Here is a 22,023-nt window from a genome sequence, read left to right as displayed (position 1 = left end):
ACACACACGTATCACAATATTTAGATTGTGTGTTTGAATCAAGTAGACATATCGTGACACATGGATAAACAATGTTTTAGAATATTTACGTAAAAGCTAATACCCTTCTTATTTATTATCATCATCGTCATCATCATCATTATCATGCTTTCCCACTGCTGGGGGTGAGGGTTCAAGACCATAATCCACCACAATAGCCAAGTGCGGGTTGGCAGATGTCACGTCATGTCGACGATATTTTGATTCTCAGACATGCCGGTGTCCTCATAATGTTTTCCTTTACTGTTTTCATCAGTGGTAATGTTGTCCACATGAGTGCTTATTTCTTGCGCGTTTCGGACCCCCGACTTATCGATTTTAAGCCCGAGGTCCTCACTAAGCCGCCACTGCCTTTTTATCGGTTAAAGAAGTCACAGACAAGAACGTATATATCACTTAAAGGCCATCAAGCCACCTGTAACACTTCTACTGCAACAAGTGTTTATGGGCGGAGTTGACCAGTTAACATCAGGTGGCCCACCTGCTACTTTGCAAAAAAAGAGAGTTGCTTTTGTTTGAATATTTAAGTGAATTGATTAGGAGCTTAGGAGCTCCTCAATAAACAATAACCAAAAACACCATAAAATTATGTTTCTTCTTCATTATTTAGAAATAAAACTCAATTAATACCTAACAAGGATATTGCAAACGTAATTATCATATTAAACACGGCTTCGACGTTTAAAGCGACTGACAAATTAACAACAAAAAAAATTCAACGAACGTCAATGAAAAGGAAACGGCGTGGAATTTGTCGGAGGCAGACAGATATTTAGTAGAACCATTTTACAATTAATATTATTACACACGCTTGCACACGACTTCGCCCACGTTTCTGCTAACAATTAACTTCCTGTTTAAATATCATAGCTTCTCATTACTCAGATAATCTCTAATAACTGTCGGTTACAGACCTAAGTTTCATGACTAGTTGTTATAGTGCGACGTTATTTATTTAAGAATCCTGCTTCTACGTAATTTTAGCAAGCAAATGTTTTCCTAAGTACTTATGTATTTAAAATTGATAAATATTGAAAAAATTATGAGTGTTTGATATCATACTACAAAGGATACATTTAAAACTTTAAATTTTAAATCATTGAACTTACATAGAACTATTATTCAATTAATCATAAACTTAAAATTCAAAGGAATAAACTCTTCGTCCCTGTTTTGAATGATTTGTCTTCTTTAAAATACCCTATATACAGTGGAAATCCAAAAACATTTTAAAGTTACATACACTTTACGTTTAGAATTGAAAAGGATAACTATTTGCATTTTCTCTTAACTATGCAAAACATTCCTACGATCCTGCACCTAAGAGTAAGCATTCTTTAAACATTTCTCTGTTACAGTAAAATAACCCACAAAAACGAACAACGTATCAATAAAATATGTTATAATGGAACTAATTCTGCTTCCAACTAGAATACACCAGATCATTGGCCGTTGCATCCATTGACAGAAAAGGATGCAGGCATGTTTCTTGAATAACTGCTTCTTTTCTAATAATGAAAGATACTTGGAATCCAGTGTCTTTAACGACGTTAATAATTCCGTTTGATTTAGACACCTCTGCGTATTTAAATTCACATTGTTGCGTTGTTACTTATACCAAATTAAGTTCTTTATCGAGTCACAACTTTAAAACAAAAGTCGAAATGGTGTTGTAATCTAAGATGATGTACAAAAATTTATGTGTCCATAAAAGAAACAACAATTGAAGGCACTTAAAGCGTAGGCGAGGGAGACACACGTAATTGATAAGCATAATCGTACCGTGAATCAGATTTTACATTGTGGGGAACAGTTAAATAATCCTAATAAAGATTTAATAATATAATTCGTAACGCGAATCGCATACGTCACAGTTATTACAGCAATTGAATGTGGCGTGGGGAACCATTGTTTTAGAGCTGTTACATGCTACTAGCCTGTTCATTTAAACACGGGTTGAACAAATTTTCTTACAAAATAGTTGTCATATAAATGTTATTTATGTAGTGTCGACTACATAGTATGTTATGTGAAATTTATTCAAATCAAATAACTTTTTATTTAATATATCAGCAATATAACATTGCTGCATATAATTCAAAATCTGAATATCAATAAGTAATAAGTTCCACCTTTATTTTGAACTAGCTGCGCCCCGCGGTTTTACCCTCGTAAGTCCGTATCCCGTAGGAATATCGGGATAAAAAGTTGCCTATATGTTATTCCAGTTGTCCAGCTGTCTACTTACCGAATTTCATTGCAATCGGTTCAGTGGTATTTGCGTAGAACGAGACGAGAAAGAGTAACAAACATACACACATCCTTACAAACTTTCGCATTTATAATATTAATAGGATAAACTCGCGTTTTGAGTTATTCAAAAATGTATTCCTTTGAGAATGACAGCAACCCCTAATAGCTTAAACGATGAGAAATGTATTAAATTACGTTTAGAATTTTAATATTTTAGTAGAAACATTAAAAATAAATAATGTAAAGTATGTTATTTGAGAAGCTAAGTTTATCAAGCTGTCCACACAAGTAAAACATTCGGAACACAGCTAAGAACAGGTGCCAATCTGTCACATATTAATTAATTCAAAAGTTTGCAATAAATATCAATTACATACAAATAATAACATTGAATGAATTATCATAAAATGCTTACTTTCGTTACAAGATAAATATTGAGTTATTAAAAATACGGAGCTGTCTTAAATTTAAGAATTGGCTTTAAACTAGGGCGAGTAGTTTATTGGAGTGGTTGTGTAATGATCACCAGACGATTCTTGGATGTTATGCGAATGCTGATGGTTCTAAATCATAACAACTGTTATGGTTTTGTTTTATGGAGCGGAAGTTAGCAAGCCACCTAAAGAACACTTTCTTTTTCGTTATCGCACTGTTCTGTTATATCATAGATCTCATTTAAGATACACTATAAATAAAAGATTAGCCTGATATGAAATTAGAGATATTATAACTATATTTTTCGAAAATTGGATAATTTATGTGCAGTTTTACGGTTTTCTATGTATTTAGAGTTTAATCGCATAGCTAAGTTCTTGTATACAAATCAAATACAATGAAACATTTCATTATTTTGGTTTTCTTTTGATCGTGATCTAGTTTACGTTCTAGTTGAATCAGTTAGATAAGCAAGGAGAAGAGTAATAAGATAATATGAGGCCTTTTCCGGTCGATAGAAGGGTAATTTATTACTTGAACTATAATTAATAATAATACTTATTCTTATTATAAAATACGGTATCTAATACATTGAAAGTTGAAGAATACGATGCATTACTTTAAAGAAATATTGGCCTACCTGCACTTCGTCTCTATGTAAATTATAATAAGTAAGTATGCAAAATTTCATATTTCTCGGCTCTCGTCAGCAGAATTTTCCTACAAAGTTTTCGTTTCAAGTATTAATTACCTATATCCAAAGGTTGCATGAAAGATATCGCTTTTCAGCGATAAGGCCGCCTTATGTACCGCTCTTCCTTGTTTTTGTTTCTTTTTCTGTTTATGTTTGTCCGCTTCTTTGTTGGTGTGAGTGGAATTCTTGTATATATATAATTGGAATCTCGGAATCTGCTCCAACGATTTTCATGAAATTTAGTACATAGGGGGTTTCGGGGGCGATAAATCGATCTAGCTAGGAATCTTTTTTAGAAAATGTCATATTCGTGTTTTATTCGTGTTTTTTTTCTGACATCTATTGGTGAATAATAATACTATTTTGCTTCGTAGATAGCTGGACAACTGAAATAACACATAGGCACTTTTTATATCGATATTCCTACGGGATACGGACTTACGCGGTTTCAACCGCGGGTCACAGCTAGTTTATTTAATATGACATTACACTATCTTCTACTTATATTTAATCTTGGTAACGATATATGTTTTTTTACTTAGCAGCCGATACCGCTACCTACAAACTAACATTTAATAGCATTTCACAATCGAATTATAATTTTAACGCAAAATTGTTTTAATGTTACCCCTACGCATAATATCGCTAGTATGCTATTGTGTTGTAGATTTAATGACTAACCTAATCCTACATTATTAAGAACGAAAAAAAATCATGCATTTGAATAGGCAAAAAGATCATGCTCTAAAACATATACAATTAATGATGTTTCCCAACTAATTATAAAAACAAGATATACTACACAGATATAATGCAATGAATACAATATTGGACGTACTGGTAACACACTGACCGCTATCCGAGTCTCGCTGACATAACGGAGCTACCCACGGCCCGTTATATTGCAGTCACTGCATTTTTAATTGCATGTTATTTATACCTTCGTGTCGCTGCATATGTATTTACAGTAAAAGAGTTTTAAATTTTGTTAAACGATTTTTCGCTTATTACTTATTTATCTATATCCTTACGAATAATAGAAAGCCGAATAGTTCGTTTGAACGCACTTATCTCAAGAACTGCTTCTTCGAATTGAAAAACTCATCCTGTGTTGAATACTTAGTCCATTTAACATCGTACGACGTCGGTTAAACAGCGTTAACAGGTCACTGTTTATTACGCTTATTATATTTAAATTGTATATTGATTTATAGATTTTGCCCGCGGCTTCACTTGTGTACATTAAAGTAGTTTAGTAAATGTTACCACTAAACTTGTTATAAACTTTCCATTAAAAAAACCCCATCAAAATCCATTGCGTAGTTTTAAAGATTTTACCATACATGGTGTTATAGAAAGCGACTTTGTTATTATTTGTCAAGCGACATTCATATTATTTGTCAAAATGATAACTTACTTGATATTTCTGAATATATAATAACCGAAGTAAAATTCATATCGTACAGAGAAATTAATACACAGAAAATAATCTTTCTCCTCTTAAAAGCGCCAATTAAACTAATGGAAATAAAAAGACTAGTATTTTAAACAGCTTTACTGCAAATCGCAAATTACTGTATTATGTACTAATAATATAGTATGGATATTCATAATATTCTTGCTACCAGTTGTACCATATATCAGCTAGCCTAGCGACCTTTAATTATTCGTTAATTAAATATTGAAACCGCATGACTTCTGCACCTGATATAATAGTAGGTCGAAGACGTAGCTAGCCGCAATAGGATGTCTATACGACCTTCAATGTAGAAAGTGATCGCAGTTAAATCTGATGCCTTTTAACTTTTCTGATACCGAAAATGTTTTATTAATACCCTTGCTTTTAGTTATAGCAGTTCCATTTGCACCTTGAATGCTAAAGCAAGAACCAATTATTGTAATTATTTTCATGCTTATTATACTAATAAATAAAACACGCGTTTTTGAAGCTTCAATAGCATATGTAACATTAAAAGTTTCCTTTGAAAATATTAATGTATGGGAACATAAAGCGGTACTGTAACAGCCGACAAATTCGTAGCCTAAGCGTTCAATTATAAATAAAATTATTGAGAAATAAATGTAACGTTACCACTACACTTATTCTAATAGGCGATTGTCAAGTATTGCGCTCCAGTTTCTTGCCGGTCCACTGGGCTTAGTGTTACAAAGTACGCCACACCCTAAACCAATCTGAGCTACTTTTTGCAATAGCTTTCCCCTTATAGCGTTATGTTCACAATATATAGGTACTGGTAACGTGAGATAATACATTATTTGATAATTTTTCATATTGTAACTGACTGCACTCTCGTATAATATAATATTTCACGCTAAAATACTGTTATCTGTTGGTGAACACAACCTACTTCCTCAGCTATTAAATGATGAAATGTGGACCATTTTTCACATTCAACAATAATTATATATTATATAATTCCTCTATATGAAACTGTTTTATGTATATATACGTAATTTTATTTATTTATTTAATAATATTAGTATAATGTATGTAGGTAAATTATGGTTAATAATTAAAATAATATAATAATAATATTTTTAACGGAATCTGTGAAGCCTTAGCTATAATGCAATCTATGTTACGGCTTAGTTTTGTTTATTTTACTTTTTTAGCCACTGTTAGCCAGTGTTATATTTATTAAGTTCATTATGAAATCCATAATCTATAATTTCTTTTCACTATTTTCGTAGCTATCTTATAGATGATGATGAATCCGTCTAAAGTCTAAAGATGTTAAAGAGAACAAGTTAGTAATAAAACAATTGATGACTTTAAAAGTGAAGTTTATAATAACAATAGTCATTTGCGTAATATTCACAAGCTCATCGTTAATCCAACAATAGTGTTTCATCATTATTATGATTTTATTTTGACAACAACTTCTTATCATTTATCTGTATGCCAACGCGTGCTTTTTGAAATTACAGATAGAAACCTTTTTTAGTTTGGAAAAAAAACGTCATATCCCTGTAAAAAATAACAATTAAATCAAAATACATAAGTTCGTATACATATCAAGTAGAAGTAACTACATAATTTCAAGAAATACGTGTCGTTTTACTGGGAACCACAGATTTATACCTACAGCACAAGTCAAACTGATATTTGTAAATTTAACAAGTAAATTCTTATATGGCTAAATCGCGTTGCTTGCTACTCGACAATAATCAATAAATCATAGTAAGTATTAATAAATAACGTCATAGTTCCAATTATTCGAAAACCAAATAAGTTAGCATTTATATCTATTAACAAATATAAACGATAGATCACATCATCCACTGAATTAATGCTGATATAATTACCTTGTACATATTGTTTCGTAACTCGCATTTTTTACATATTTGAATGTTTTAACTTTCAGATGCGGCGGCAGGGTCGGCTATCGGCCGGCGGCGCACTAGTAGTGCGTTCCGCCTCTGCGTTACAAGGTAATTAATTTCTGTTAATATGAGCCGGCAAAAATATAGATACTATTCTAATCATATCTTCATCTCAATAGATTTCAATTCAAATATGATATAAATGCATGTGATGATATATATGTATGTATAATGTAGGTATATAGGTATAAATAAAATAAATTCGTGCTGATTACGTACCTACACTATTTATAACTCAAGAACGACGAAGATTTTAATGATTTTTGGTTTGTTGGATTTATAAGTAGTAAGATACTAAAATAGCAAGAGACGTTTCCGTCTGAAAGTCCCTGTGAAGTACGAATGCTGTATAGAATGTGCTGACGGTACAAAGGTTGACTTTATTGAATAAATGAACATTTATTTACATTAAAGAGGATGGTCACAGAAATACCATTTTGTTTTCGTACGAAAATGTAAAATATGCCTGTTTGTCTTGCATACAAAAAACGTTACATTATATATGAAAAACTTTTCCTCAAACTTTTGGAGACAATTATCTCGTTTTGTTTGAATTTTTATGCAGATAGATACTACTACTATTTAAACAAGGAATGCTATGTTCGTTTATTACAAAGGTGATTAGAACTAATAAATGTTTCTTTTTTATTTCAGTGTGGCTCTGGTTGCTGCTCTTCGTATTTCAAAATGAATTCCGGATATCGCGGTCCATTCAACCTGGAGTATGTATCATTTCACATTTATACAGTAATATGTTATCATAAGAAACATTCACAGATTACTTCAATATTAAATATATTATAATTGAAATAAATTTATTTTTGCAATGCAAGCTAATTTATCATGTTTCTAATGAAATCATACAATTTTTTTTTATTAATCCATTTAAGCTGTATAATAAATTAACGAAGCAAAATATGGTATCTTTCTTTGTAGCGAATAAACTTATAGATTTGAGAATTAAATTTGAGGAAATCAAATATGGTGAATAGTTTCATAATTTAAGTCATCATGTATATAAAGCAAGAAAAGCATTAAAGTTAAAATAAAACTAACTTAACGCCTTTCATATTATGCGATATTTCAATTATTTGTATTTCGTTTATTCCAGTATTTGGACTTCGACAATCTTCCTGAAACAAATTTTACTTGTACTGGCAAAGTAATCGGTGGTTACTATGCAGATTTAGAAACGTCTTGCCAAATGTTTCATGTTTGCACTGTAGGACAACAAGATGAACCGATGGATATAAAGTTCCTTTGTCTTAACGGCACTGTCTTTGACCAGGTAATGTTATAAATTTATCAAATATATATTTCTAAATGTTTTAATAAACATTTGCATTAATTGAATGTATCAAATCTTTACAAGTTTGCGTGTATGGATGGATGACATATTAATTTGAAAAGCTTGAATGAAATGAATAGCATTCCTTGATTTTATATTTCAAACGTTAACGAAATAGTTCATTTGAAAAAATTATTCTGTGTTAATAATGTCTGTATATTGCTATTTATTTTAATTGCAGGAGACTCGAGTATGCGAAAGGGTTGACGAAGTTGATTGCACAAAGTCTGAAAAATTTTACAGTTTAAATTTAGAATTATATGGAAGCACAGCACCACCTATAATTCCACCAGAACCGAAAAATGAACCTAAACAAACGGAATCTCCGCAACAGCCGTCTAAATCGAGCACTGAAGGTACTTCTGATCCATTTACTAACGATTCAACTACAAACGCTGATAAAAACCAAAACCAAACGACCGACATCATTGATTCTACTGAAGATCCAATTCAGGAAGCTAACAAAGATGGAAATCGAAACCAACATACTAATAAACCTGTTCAAACTTCAACCTTAAAAATTGAAGACGAAGGTAATAATTTAGTCGTAATCACTGATGCATATCCAAATAATCTATACTTATTATTATTACTTCATGTAGGCTGGTTTTTAAATAATTAAATTTTGTCATTCCAGAGTACGAAGATGAGGAGGAAGGAGTTGATGGAGAATATGAAGATGACTACCCTCAATCTGTTACAACAACAACCACCCATCAATCGATAACGACCATATCTTCAACAACCAAACATCCTCCTAGTACTTTATCGCCATCAACTATTCGTCCCCCTATATCCCATATAATTTCATCTTCTCCTTCTCCTACGCTTTCCTCGATTTCTTCTCCATCCTATTCTACTATTTCTCCATCCTTAATTCCTTCGTCAACCTTAGATCCATCATTATTGTCACCACAAGAATTTATTTATCGTCATCGTGGTCAAGGGTCTGAAGCCATATCCTTCCAAAGACAAAGCTTTCGACCAGCTGATGGTGTTTATATAACACATGCTCCACCACAGCAGTTTGACCATTTTCAATACGAATCATCCAGAACCGCACCCCGTCCCACCGCACCACGACCAGTTCCATTTGTGCAACGCCCACAACCAGCACCATTTAGAGCAACTACTATTGATCCACGAGATCAATTGTTGCGACCAAGACAATCTCTGCAAGCTCCCGACCGTCATGAAATATCATTACAAAATAGACCACAACCTTATCCTTCACCTTTACCATCACAGCAACCACTACCTTTTAATCCATTCTATTATGATCGAAAGCGAAGTGATGACTCTAGCCCTGAAGAACAATCATCCTTGTCAGCTCGATCTGTAGCACCTATAGTTGAAACAGAAAGACCGCCAATAAAACCCAAGAGTCCTCCTCGAGTTATTGTAACAGCAAGTGCATCAGTTAGTGACAGCACTGGAAAGAGATTGAACTATACAGTAGGAAATGTAGTTAGTGCTGTAAAACCAATTGTCGCAATAAATTATGATGACTACAAAGAATCCGATCTTATATTTGATCCATTCTTTCTTGATGTGCCAAAACTTCAAGCAAGGCGAAAAACAAGATCTAATCGAAATAGACAAATATTTACAGTACCTGCCACCGCTACTATATCCTCACTTGGAACATTGGAAACAAAAATAAAGGCTACTTTATCCCCAGTGACATCGAGAGCAACAACAACAAAGTTATATTCTACTGAAACTCCAACAACCACAACTACAATGGCATGGAATCCAGAAGATTATGTCGATGATAACTATGAACCCCACGCATACATAGCGCCTGTCCCACCTTTAGCAGTGTTGGCTCGTGATACTCTCAAAAGTAGAAATCAAGACAGACTTTCGTTAAACAAAATTATGGAGAAACATAGCCAAGAAAATAAGAAAACACGTCACATAGACTTGTCTAAGCCGACACATTCTGCTGTGCAGACAATCTCTAGTCAAAGTGCGGGTACTGAGGCTGCGCAAATTATCACCTCACCGTCGCCCATTGAAGCACCCGCTTGCGGTAATTCGCGCTCCTATGACTGTCGGAATCGTGCCTAATAAATATAAGAATTAGCTCACTTTATAAATAGATAAGTAGATTCATATTTAAATAGTTAGTGAATTAAAAACATAAAACAATCTTTCCTGTTGTAAAAATAAAGTATTGTAAGTTCTGTTAGTTTCATTTACATAAGTAGACAATTTAAAGTAAATTGAAGTAACAACAACATGATATTGATAAATCTGAGTTATACTTTTAAACCATAATATTGTACGTGTCAAAAAACACCTTTTTTTTGAATGGATTTCTAGAATACTGTAAATATTTTATCTTAAAACAATAAACACTAAGTTTCGTATAATTGTTTCACTTGTACGTATTTGATTGTAACGTATCTACCTCATAACTCTCTTGAGCTATGCACATAAAAAATATAAGTCGAAAAGTATTTTCTACAGCATCTAGTCAAAGAAGTCTATCTTCGCTAATGCTTTTAACAATGTCCCATTTGTATTGGCTGCAGATGAACTGTACATTTGTTTCACTGATTTGGATTTTCTTTATGGACAAGTAAGGAGTAGACCAACTCTTAATGCACCCCCACGCACCCCAATACTCATCTGTCAGTTTACACTGGATATCTATTATATTATGCCCTTACAAATACTATTGGCAATTTGTTAAACAACACGTTTGTTAAGAAACATTTATCTTAAAGGATGGACAACAACAACAACAAGTCTAATTTCTGTAGATAGATAATAAGACATATTATGAACATGATCCATAATTACATTGTATTTTATAAGTGAAATCGGCAAGGTTTTTAGAATAAGTCCCGATAACGAACTTCATATTACACTTTTTTTACAATAATAATTTTGACAACCGTGTGTCATAAACAAGACCATCTTGAATAAACACGAAAATTGTGTTTATTTAAAACAACACAACATAAAATATTCTTCCTTTATAAGGATAAAACTGTTAAAGTTTGACATATTTATTCATACTGAGATAAAAATGTCGAACTCTAGTATAATGAGCATTCGCGAGATGATCGACACTGCTTTTGGAGAATCCGATGTAAGTTAAAAAATTCTTTCGCTAAAATTATGCACTTCAACTAACTAAATGAATGCTGTACTTATTCTTCTTTAACGAAACTTACTATTTTATCTTTATATATTTTAAGTGATTCGAAAAAGCATGCGTAAACTACTATTATATACAACTATTCTATTTAAATGTCAACGGTCTCTATTGCAGGTAAATGTTGTTAATTTTAAACTTATACAAACAGTACTGTACATACTTGCAAGACAACTTCGAGTATTGGAAAGACGAGTGCAATTAACAATACAACCAAGTGTGTATCCATCTAGCTCTAGCTTATCCGTTACCGAAGTCAAAATAAAAGCAAGCATGGCCAAAAAGAAAAAAATAATAAAGGCGCCACCTGTTAGTCACGATAAAACAACGACAAAACCCACCCAAGGACAAACTAAACCTAAGCCAGAGGCAGTTAAGACACCTATAGACTTGTCATCTTCTAGCAAAACTATATCTGATCCAACTAAATCATCGACCAGCAAATCTTCTTCTAGTAAAACCACAACTGTAACAACCAAAACTACAACTGAACTATCATCTTCCACCAAATCGACTACGGAGCCAACTGAATCCACTAGCAAAACAACGTCTGATTTTACCAAAACGTCAACTGACAAATCATCTTCTAGTAAAACAACATCGGATTTGACAAAAACTTCTACTTTTCTATCGAGTTCCAGTAAAACGACATCAGATCAGACAAAGACATCTACTGAGAAATCATCTTCTAGCAAAACTACTACGGAACCAACTAAAACTTCAACTGAAAAATCAAGCACGGAAATGTCTTCTTCGTTAAAAACATCTACAGACAAGTCTTCAACTGATAAATCTTCCTCATCGAAAAGTAAATCAACCTCGGATAGATCTACAAGCGATGAAAGAAAAAAAAAGGTAGACGATAAAAAAAATACTATTTAAAAAATTTGTAACGTTTTGTCTCCAAATTTTATTGAATCAATTCCAATAGCTTTACTCACAGGAGTTCCACAACATGCTACAGATCATCGAAGAGCAGAGAGAAAGAGAAATTCGAACTATTCACCAGGTGCAATTGAAATAACAATCATTTTTTTGTATTGTTTTTTTTACAGTTACATGCGAGCCGTGCTACTTATTTTATTTTATTTATTTTTATGGTATAGATGGAATTGGCAGGTAAGTATTAAATATAAATCTATACTCTTTTATTTGAAAAGTTTACTGAAATAGTTGTTTCTTTTAGAGAGCAAATTCACAAGAAGAAGCAGCAAGGTCACCGACACCGATGGCTTCACTTGATACTATGGGTATGATACATTATTACTATTCTAAGATAGTATGGATAAGATTAATTATTGAGAATGTATAGCCTCATATGTTGTTATGTATTTTACAGAGACACAATACGAGAAGTTATTAATTGGTAAGAATATTTTCCAACTGGGCTTTATTCGCAATTTTAATCGCCAATATTTTGTTTACGTGTAATATTATAAAATTTTTAGTTGAACGGGTACCTTCTGACGCTGCAAAAACAACTAGAGGTATACCATTACATAAGTATTTCTATTTAACTAAAAGAGCTCAAATGATATTTTTCAATTCTTTTCAAATTATTACAGAACGAAAAAGAAGTCATACTCCTCAGGTTTCTGTTGTGACTCAAGAACAGTTTGAAAATTTAGCAATTGCGGTGCGTGCAATACAAAGCAAATTCGGTGCTATTGGTAAAGCCACGTTTCCTGAAAATCCACAACTTATGCAAGAACTTCGCCGTGGTGCCTCATTAACCAATGCTATGGCTGCTTTACAATTATCTGCTCGTTTAGAAGCTGCAGAAAAAACTTTGGACCTAATGATGACTTTAGTTACGGAAATGGCGATAAAAAAAGGATTAAATGTAGATTTCGAACCTAAACAAAAGGTTTGGTAATCATTTGAATTTATTTTTAACGTTTGATATAAAATCGACTTAAATATTTTTGATTATTTGTTTCTAACTTAGGGCCCTGTTGATACACCAGAAACAAAAATTGTATTTGAAGCTAGTAGTACAGCATCACAAGAACCTCCGTCGAAATCACAAAAACATAAAGTATCGGAGGTAAAATCTAGAGATAAAGCATCATCATTACAAATGTCTAAATCAGCTACTTCAACATTTGCACTAGAAACATCTCTTGATGCAAAAGTAGAAGAAACAACAGAACGAAGTGTAGGACCAGCAGAAGAACAAACTATAGACGTTGAATCGAAATCATCTATGCAAAAACCTACAAATTTAATAAAACCAATGGATCTTGAGTAAGAAAAGTACAATTACAACTTTGAACTGTGTGTAAAATGTTGATGACTATTTTACTTTTCTTCATCCCTTCACAGGCACGCTATGAAAGAAATGTATGATGGAATTATGAAAGCAGTATATAATATAACAAATAAAACTTCGACTACTGCTGAGAATGCGTTAAAAACTTCTAACAGACTAGGTAGTTTTAAAAATTCCAAAGAACCTTCGGTTTAAGTTAAAAGTTTATTTAAATTACACTTATTTTATGCAGCATTCAATGTTTACGGAATATGCTTTTTTTCCATAACAATAGTTGCACATATATTTTGAAATATAGGCAATTAGGTTTGTTTAAGTTTTATGTGCTCGTATATTTTACAATTCCCAATTTATTGTATCTGGAATTTCAGAAAGTAAACTGGAAGCCGCATTGGATTTGGGTGATCGTATGGACAATTTGGACTCGCTTGTATCCGAATATGTAGAACAAATAAACATCATGGATACGAATTTATCATCACAGGTTATATTTCCTCGCTATTTCCTAATGACCTCTACATTCGAAAATTTGTTTATCACGGTTCTTTATTATAAGTCACTTTTTAATATGACAGTGATATATAGTAGTGTACATATATATTAATACATATTAATACACAGATGACCAACTATCAAGAACAATTGACACAAATGCAGCATGATTTAGAATCAGGATTAGAAAACATGGCTGAGGCTATGGCTAATACTGGTGGTGATACAGTTGGTAGGAAGGTTTATTTAATTTATTTCTTACCTGATAAATTGAGTATACAACTCTTTTACAATCTCTTTTCATATATTCACAGCTGTTGCTGAATTAAATGCGCATTTTACTGACTTACAAGTTGATTTCGACAATACAAATACAAGGCAAAAGGAATTAAAAGAATATCAAGATTGCTTGTCATTGGATTTACAAGTAAACAGCTTTATTTTTCAATCTTATTAAACAATCATCAGGATTAGTGATTAAATTATGATATTATTTAAAGGCATTGCTAAAACAAATAGAAATACTCCGCGAAACAAAATCCGATCGAGAAGAAGTAGCTGATGCTCTCCGTGACAAGGCAGGTCTCGGAGCGTTAAATGGACTAGTAACCTTGCAACAATTTAACGCAGTACGTGGAGATTTTGAAAAACGTATCGGAGCAGCTTATGATAAATTTAATAATCAAGAAATAATCTGGCAAGTAAGTAAAATCTTACCGTCGAAAAAGAAATACCAGAAATTGATCTAATAACCAAACATCTGCTTAATTTTTAGAAAGCAATAGATGATTTACTTCGTGAACTCAATGAAAAGGCCGATCTAGTTCAAGTTATGTGTTTACGTGATGATGTTAATAACAATCTTGATAAACTCAATAATAGATTACATGCCATGATGGAAATTGTGGGCGAGCCGAGAGCAGCGGCTGTAGCGAAAAGACTATTTCGTAATACTGCATGCCTATCCTGTAATACTCCTGCTCGCATGGAGATAGAAGAACCTGGATTAATTCCAGCCTTCCCTGCCTTCCCAAAAACATCCAGACATGCTAGTATCGGCGCTGAGGGTGATTCCAATAAAGATAAAGAAGATTATAAAGTTTGCTACCCTGGACAACCAATCCAACACCCAATAGACGAAAGGTATTATAATATGGACAATAATCATTTGAATGTAAATTGGTTTGTAATAAATTACATAAGACTTTTTATTATAGGGCACACATTTGTACGCGATATTGCGGTGGATCTCATACAATTGTTCCCAGCGCACTGGGTCGGACTCCTGAGGGTATGATTGTAACTTCGATGCCCCGAAACCTTTCTACAGGCGTAGGATCGGACGGCAAAGTAATTAAAAATCATAATAACTGTACTTTTGTTCTTTCTATTTGAAATGTACTTTTATTTTTAATACTTTATGGCCAAAAAAATAATAATAAAATAATTTTCAATCTGTGGGATAGGTACATTCTTAGAAAAAAGTTTTTATTACAGACTTATTTATTGGACGAAGAAAAGGACAGAATAAGAAAACCATGTGTACCTTGCAATCAAGGTTATGTTACAATCCCTCAGCCATCTGAGGCTGATCAAGGTGATTATTATCATTTCATTAAATGACCAGAATAAGACACGATACTTTCATCCATTATAAACTTTTTTACCTATACATATCATAAAAATATAGATTTCGCGCCAAAAACTACTAGATGGATTTTTAACATATACTGATATCAAAGTTCATAACTTGCCTTAATATCAATTAGTGGGAAATTGTATTTTATTTATTATTGTAATATAATACATAAGGAGAAATTGACTTATTCACATGCGTTCCACACCTCATATTGATAAACCGATAAACATTCAAAAATGCATACAACATGCAAAGTATATTAATATTATTATTATAGCACCTACAGAGAGTTCTGACATGGTACCATGGGATTTTATGCCTCTACAAGCTTTCGAACCCGATATCACGGAGGACGTCACTCCACCGCCGCCAGCCGACGATTTAGACTAAATTACTCTATATTCGTTTATTTATTCTATTTTGTAATAATGTCTTAATTAACATTTCTTTTTGTCTTATTATTTACTTTATTATTCATAGGATACACGAATAAATTTATAAAAATATAAATATATACCTACCTGTAAAAATATTGTGGCCAGATTTAAATTTATGGATTAAAATTACTGAGAAACAAAAACTGTATGTATTATTACACGAAATAAGATTAATTTAAACCTAGTAACAATAGCAAGGAACACAATTTAATTTTTTTTTGTCTAATTAAGCCTCTAGTCCGACAGTAATTAGATTTTAGAATTAGGGTTGTGGAAAACAAGTTTATTTTTTTTTATTTTTAAACATTGATGGATTTTGCTGAAACAAAACGAGGCCCCCAGGCTATAGGGGTCCCTACACAGCAACCTTACCAAAAAAATTGTTTCAAAATAAGAAAAAAATTACACATTGTTACTCCCAAATGTTAATAATCTTTACTTTTACTTCGCTCACTGCAGGTACCTACTCCATTATTTTAGCTCGTCTTCTTACTCCCTTTCTCGATTCTTTTGACCCGAGTTTATACTTTTCTTAATTTTTTGCACTACTTAAAAATTATTATTTAATAATGTACAAGACACATAAATATTCAAATAAATGAAGAACATTTTGCATCCAATATTTGACACAAGAAATTTAGCATAAAAGTGAAAAATTGTTTTTATTTATTCCATTTTATGGCATTTAATTTATAGATATTGATATTAATATCTATTCTTCTTCTCTTTTTCAAACACAACAGAGAGACGCTAATGTCGTGTATATAATATATAATGTAAATATAATTAACATTGACAATATATTTGACAGTTGACAGTTGACACTCGTCACCATTGTGAACTTTCAATACTGTAGGTACTTCTATCAAAAAAATAATAACAAGTTATATCCAATATTATTAACTAATTATATGGTTTAGAATAAAACGATTGCAAAGAACCTAAACTTAAACTGGTTTAACCTACGAATAAATATCTGCCCGAGTACAAAGATAATTTGAGGTTAGAAATGCATAAAATTCTGGAGTTTCAAGCTGTTGTTTTAGCAGCAGGAAGAGGTTCTCGTATGCCTGATGTTGGTGGTACGGTTTCAAAATGTCTTCTACCTGTCGGCCCTTATCCATTACTATGGTATTCATTGAACTTACTTGAAAGAGTTGGATTTCAAGGTATGATAATATTATTTCTTATAGGTAACTTATTTAACTTTCTTTATAAACTAAACATGAACCTTCTTATGAAAACTAAGCTAGTAATGTGAGTTAATAAAATAATTGTTTATAATTTCAACATACATCAGCATTTTAACGTGTGGAAAAAATAGAAAACTTCTACAACTAATTCTATAAATTTTAGTTAACATACATTTAACATTAAAATACACAGATATTACATTTATAAAAATCTATACTACTAATATAAAGCTCAAGAGTTAAGTTGTTTGAATCTGAGGATGAACTAAATCAATTGCAAAAATTCTATTGCCATTGTATATGTTTTTGTTCCCCAAATGCTTGTAGTGCAAGTGAACACATTGCATTTTCTAAATTATCATTCTTTTTCCAGAAACCATAGTGTTGGTGCTTGATGAAGATAAATCCAGTATTTTAAGTGCTTTAGAAAAATGCCCATTAAAAATAAAATATGAGCTCATAGTGATACCTTCCGACGAAGATTGGGGTACAGCTAACTCGTTAAAACACATCAGCAGCAGAGTGACCACAGACTTGGTTGTTATTTCTGGAGATTTAATAACAAACATCAATCTAAATGATGTCTTGAACCTTTACAGAAAACATGACAGTGTACTTGCATCATTATTCTTCAATAATGGACCCGAAGAGTGGATTGAATTGCCAGGTATCAAAACAAAAGCCAAACCAGACAGAGACCTTGTCTGCATTGACAAGGAGACAGAAAGGTTGTGCTTTTTAGCAAGTGCAAGTGACTTTGAAGAGAATGTTTCTATACCTAGATTGCTCCTGAAGAAGTTTAGCTCTTTAAGCATATATAGCAGACTACTGGACGCTCATGTATATGTTATGAAGAAGTGGGTTATTAACTATCTGGTTGATATGGATAAGTTTACATCATTGAAAGGAGAACTAATACCACACATTGTGAAAAAACAACTATCAAAGCCTAAGAATCCTCTAGAAAAAAAGGGTACATCTGAAAAAAATGTGGAATTAAACAAAGACATATTTGATTATGCCCTGGACTATGGTTATGAAAACAAAATAAGGCAGATGTCAGCATACAATGACCATAAACTTGGTAGCAAAGGTGTTTATTATAATGATATGATAAAGTGTTATGCTCATATTCCTGACAAGAGTACTTTTGGTATGCGAGTCAATACCTTATCAGCATTTTATCTTTCCAATAGCAAGGTAAATGAACCTCTATTATTAAATATATTTAGTATGTTAATGGCATAGAACAGAAAAAAGAGGTTGGAAAGTTTTTTTGGACCGCAACACTCACATTTGAAAATGCACACAGTCACATAGTGATATATCTATATCTATCATCCAGCATGTTGTCAAAACAACACAATTGAAACTTAATTGTGCTATCTTATACTTATACCACAGCAAGTGATCGCACTTTGTTAATTGCGAATATATTTTCTTTCCAACCACCTATCTGAACTGTGCATAGGGTCATACAATGAAGAACACTTCGTAATTTCAAGTGCTTTAGAAAAATGCACAAATGAACACTTTGTTATTTCTACTATCATTTCTGTTTGTTTAAAGTTTAATTGCTCTTAAGTACGAAAACTTCTATAAACTTGCATTTTGGATGAAATTTTTCAAGCTATTTAATTCTTTGTTTCTCTTCATTCGCATTGCAATAACATCCTTATAACCATACAATATACTAAAACAATATAAAACAAACTTGATAATTATTACAGATATTGTCAAGATGGGAAGAAATAACCGGTACATCAATCACAGACAGAATACATCCAAATAGCGATGTTAAGACCAAGCAAATTGATGAGAACAGTACTGTTGGTGAAAAAAGTTTAATCAGCGAAAAAACATCCATTAAGTCCACATTCATTGGATCTAATTGTACTATAGAGAACAAAGTTAGATTAACTAACTGTATATTAATGAATAATGTAAATATTAAGGAAGGGTGAGTCTAATTTAATTATTATTCATGTTAATTTTATATTTATAGATTTGCCAGGTTTGAAATAATAAAAAATCAAAATCACGTCACGTAGTTAAAAGTTATGAGGTACTTGTCAGATCCAAAAAAAGATTCAGTTGAATTGAGAAGGCTATGTTACACACCATAGGAAACCACACAGCCAGTATATAATGACATTAAATAGAATATAGCTAAAAGCCCTAAATTTCCTTATAAGGCAGTGTAAGATGGTTAGCAAATCGTATTTAAATTATTATCTAAATGCTTGGTTAAAAATAGTAATTCTTTTATTTCATTCATAGCATTTATGTATAGCAATCTTAATAAAAAGTATACAATATATTAAAAAAAATGTTTTTCAGGAGTGTACTTCAAGACTGCGTCGTGTACACAGGAGCCACAATAGAAACAAACTGCGCGATGCAATATTGCATTGTCGGCCCCCACCATGTCGTTCCTTCAGCAGTCAAAGGAAACCATCAGATATATGCGGAAACAACTGATAATATGATAACTCTTGGATAATTTATAATAAATATAACTTTACAGTATTTTATTTTTTTATCTTACCAGTTTTAAAATGTGAATAACTTTTATAAATACTACATCATATCATCCTATTTTATGGCCCACTAGATAAAAAAAACTGGCAACACAAACATAAAAGCTCGGCTAAAATAAGTTGTAGCAGCAGATTATTTTATATTTCCTCAGGAAATTAAGTCATAAGTTCTTGACAAAATAAATATATTTTTGCTGATTATAATCAAAACACTGAACAGACGACAAAATGCCAAAGATGTATATTTAATCATACCAGAGATAACATAATACTATACTGCCATACCATTACATTACAGCCTATATAATATTATGTAGCTATTTCATTTTCACCTAAAACACCTTTAATGCACCTTCGATTTTATACCTAATATCTCCGTATCTCAGACAGCTAGATAAAGAATTGTGTTGTAAATAATTTTTGTAGCTATTTGAAATTTCCAAACAATATTAGAAGGTACTTAATGCTCAAATAAATCAGCAGAACTAACACGCTAAATGCGGTATTGCACAGCACGCCACGATAAATCTTATTATCTTAAGTATTATCTAGAGACATAATAATGTGATGTAAGCACATGTAAGTATGACATCACATGTGGAAGAGTTCTTAATTTGATATTAATGGGCCACTAAGCTACATGCACGATTACCGTAAATTGCTCAATAGATTAAAAGTCATGTGCCAATTTCATTACCTAGGTACTAATATTATTTTCTATTCCTACCTAAATAAGATACAGTTCTGCCAACATTCTTCTACAGCTGTAATATTATCTTTTTTTTAAGCCAGAAATACAAACTGTGCTAATATTTTTGTACGATTTGTATATCTACTTAAAGCGCCTACAGAAAAAACAATCAAAGTCGCACACGAAGGGTTATTCTCATATTCTTTATTATGCTATATATAAAAAAATCTAAAGACAAAGAAAGAAATAAAGAAAATCGATCAGTGAAACCGATATGTACAGCTGCCCTATACCCCACTAAAGGACACGGGACTTGCTTTTTATTATTATAATTGTAAAATCGTTGGATCAGATATCACATAACCGCGTCTTCGATAATCTATGTAAAATAAATTTGGAATTTACGACGTTTCGAGTCGACGACATATAAGAAATATTAAATATTTGCATATCCGACTGAGGTCTAAAAAATACCCCAGCTTAAACTGTTATTTTAAATCGCATTTTAAAATCGCAGTGCTACTAACTACTAACCTCAGCTATCTGAAAATGCGATTATTACTATAAACATCATCAAATTCAACAGTTTGGAAAATAAAGCACGAAAGTCTTGTTGTATCAAAGCCATTTATTTTCTATCGAGTAGAGAGCACTGAATTTGATGTGTAATACCAAAATTTAAAACCACAGAAACTTGCGTGGATTTTATACTCACATGTCGCAATATTTACGGTTCATCGCGTGTTTTGGTTATATAATTGCATTCTGCACGTACACCTCGAAAGTATATAGGTATATCATTCGATCTGCAATCTTTAAGAAAAGCGAAGCTTTAATCTATCTTTTTTTCTAAAATTCCTGGATTGGTTTTAATGTTTACAACTTATATCTTTATGGACTAATATAATTTTCGCAATAAGTACTTATATCGATATAATTATATTCCAACGCTGACTTTCAAACAGCGATTTTACTCGCTTGCACTTGTAATCTGATCAAGGTTTTCTCTCACTTTCTTTTAAAAGATCTCCTTCTCTCCATATTTTTTCAACAGAATTAAAAAGTAGCAGGTTATTTATCAATTCGACTGTATTTTTTGTTTTTGTTACCTGATAACTTTCTTTTTACTGATTGAACCAATTTCTATGATCCTTTAATTTATTTGACGGCTGGTGCCTGTAATATGATCCTATTTAAATTTTATCTAGTTCTGACAATACGAAGGAAATTCTCGTTAAAAAAATGTTATTTCACAACAAGGTGGTATAGGTACATATTTCTCCAAGACCTCAATGGTCTGGAAAGAAAATAAAAATCTATTCAGATTTTTTCAGCGGTTCACCGTTCAAGGGTGTAAGTCTAATTAGAGACAAACAGACACTTTCGCATTTATAGTTGTATAATACGAACTATGAA

The 22,023-nt window shown here is 32.0% G+C and overlaps 3 protein-coding genes across 4 annotated transcripts in view; all 3 read left to right on the top strand.

Annotated features, from left to right (window-relative positions):
• Positions 1–10,561, top strand: part of LOC119831047 (endochitinase A-like) — a 36,709-nt gene extending 26,148 nt beyond the window's left edge. The window contains exons 3-7 of one of the 2 annotated variants that reach the window (XM_038354274.1): positions 6,808–6,874; positions 7,481–7,548; positions 7,938–8,114; positions 8,356–8,530; positions 8,812–10,561. In XM_038354274.1, coding sequence (XP_038210202.1) covers positions 6,808–6,874; positions 7,481–7,548; positions 7,938–8,114; positions 8,356–8,530; positions 8,812–10,247 — 1,923 coding nt within the window. In that variant the 3' untranslated portion in view covers positions 10,248–10,561. Of the gene's footprint in view, positions 1–6,807; positions 6,875–7,480; positions 7,549–7,937; positions 8,115–8,355; positions 8,708–8,811 lie in introns of both variants that reach the window. The other variant, XM_038354273.1, reaches the window with a different exon arrangement.
• Positions 10,562–11,214: 653 nt separating this feature from the next.
• LOC119831307 (A-agglutinin anchorage subunit-like) lies at positions 11,215–16,209 on the top strand. Its single transcript, XM_038354608.1, has 16 exons — positions 11,215–11,277; positions 11,461–12,198; positions 12,287–12,352; positions 12,530–12,593; positions 12,683–12,709; positions 12,909–13,210; positions 13,292–13,590; positions 13,669–13,775; positions 13,987–14,099; positions 14,237–14,339; positions 14,422–14,534; positions 14,608–14,808; positions 14,883–15,250; positions 15,325–15,457; positions 15,605–15,704; positions 16,024–16,209. The coding sequence occupies exons 1-16, from the start codon at positions 11,215–11,217 to the stop codon at positions 16,134–16,136; spliced, it is 2,910 nt and encodes a 969-aa protein (XP_038210536.1). The 3' UTR covers positions 16,137–16,209.
• Positions 16,210–16,996: 787 nt separating this feature from the next.
• LOC119831433 (translation initiation factor eIF-2B subunit gamma) lies at positions 16,997–19,905 on the top strand. The gene is made up of 4 exons (XM_038354769.1): positions 16,997–17,352; positions 17,750–18,576; positions 19,107–19,336; positions 19,717–19,905. Exons 1-4 carry the CDS (start codon positions 17,193–17,195, stop codon positions 19,877–19,879), a joined length of 1,380 nt encoding a protein of 459 aa, XP_038210697.1. The 5' UTR covers positions 16,997–17,192; the 3' UTR covers positions 19,880–19,905.
• Positions 19,906–22,023: the final 2,118 nt, after the last annotated feature.

This window comes from Zerene cesonia, chromosome 13 (assembly GCF_012273895.1).
Source record: "Zerene cesonia ecotype Mississippi chromosome 13, Zerene_cesonia_1.1, whole genome shotgun sequence".
In the NCBI taxonomy this organism is placed as follows: Eukaryota; Metazoa; Arthropoda; class Insecta; order Lepidoptera; family Pieridae; genus Zerene; species Zerene cesonia.
The sequence above is the reverse complement of the archived record's forward strand: the minus strand, read 5'-3'. Positions and strand labels throughout refer to the sequence as shown.

What these genes read in the sequence shown, in the direction of transcription:
- LOC119831307 (XM_038354608.1), top strand. Translation starts at nt 11,215, where the DNA reads ATGTCGAACTCTAGTATAATGAGCATTCGCGAGATGATCGACACTGCT. An exon ending in AAAAACTTCTAACAGACTAG is followed by an intron (nt 13,776 to 13,986) that starts GTAGTTTTAAAA and finishes CTGGAATTTCAG; the next exon opens with AAAGTAAACTGGAAGCCGCA. An exon ending in GCCATCTGAGGCTGATCAAG is followed by an intron (nt 15,705 to 16,023) that starts GTGATTATTATC and finishes TTATTATTATAG; the next exon opens with CACCTACAGAGAGTTCTGAC.
- LOC119831433 (XM_038354769.1), top strand. Translation starts at nt 17,193, where the DNA reads ATGCATAAAATTCTGGAGTTTCAAGCTGTTGTTTTAGCAGCAGGAAGA. An exon ending in TGAAAGAGTTGGATTTCAAG is followed by an intron (nt 17,353 to 17,749) that starts GTATGATAATAT and finishes TTCTTTTTCCAG; the next exon opens with AAACCATAGTGTTGGTGCTT. An exon ending in TTTATCTTTCCAATAGCAAG is followed by an intron (nt 18,577 to 19,106) that starts GTAAATGAACCT and finishes TAATTATTACAG; the next exon opens with ATATTGTCAAGATGGGAAGA.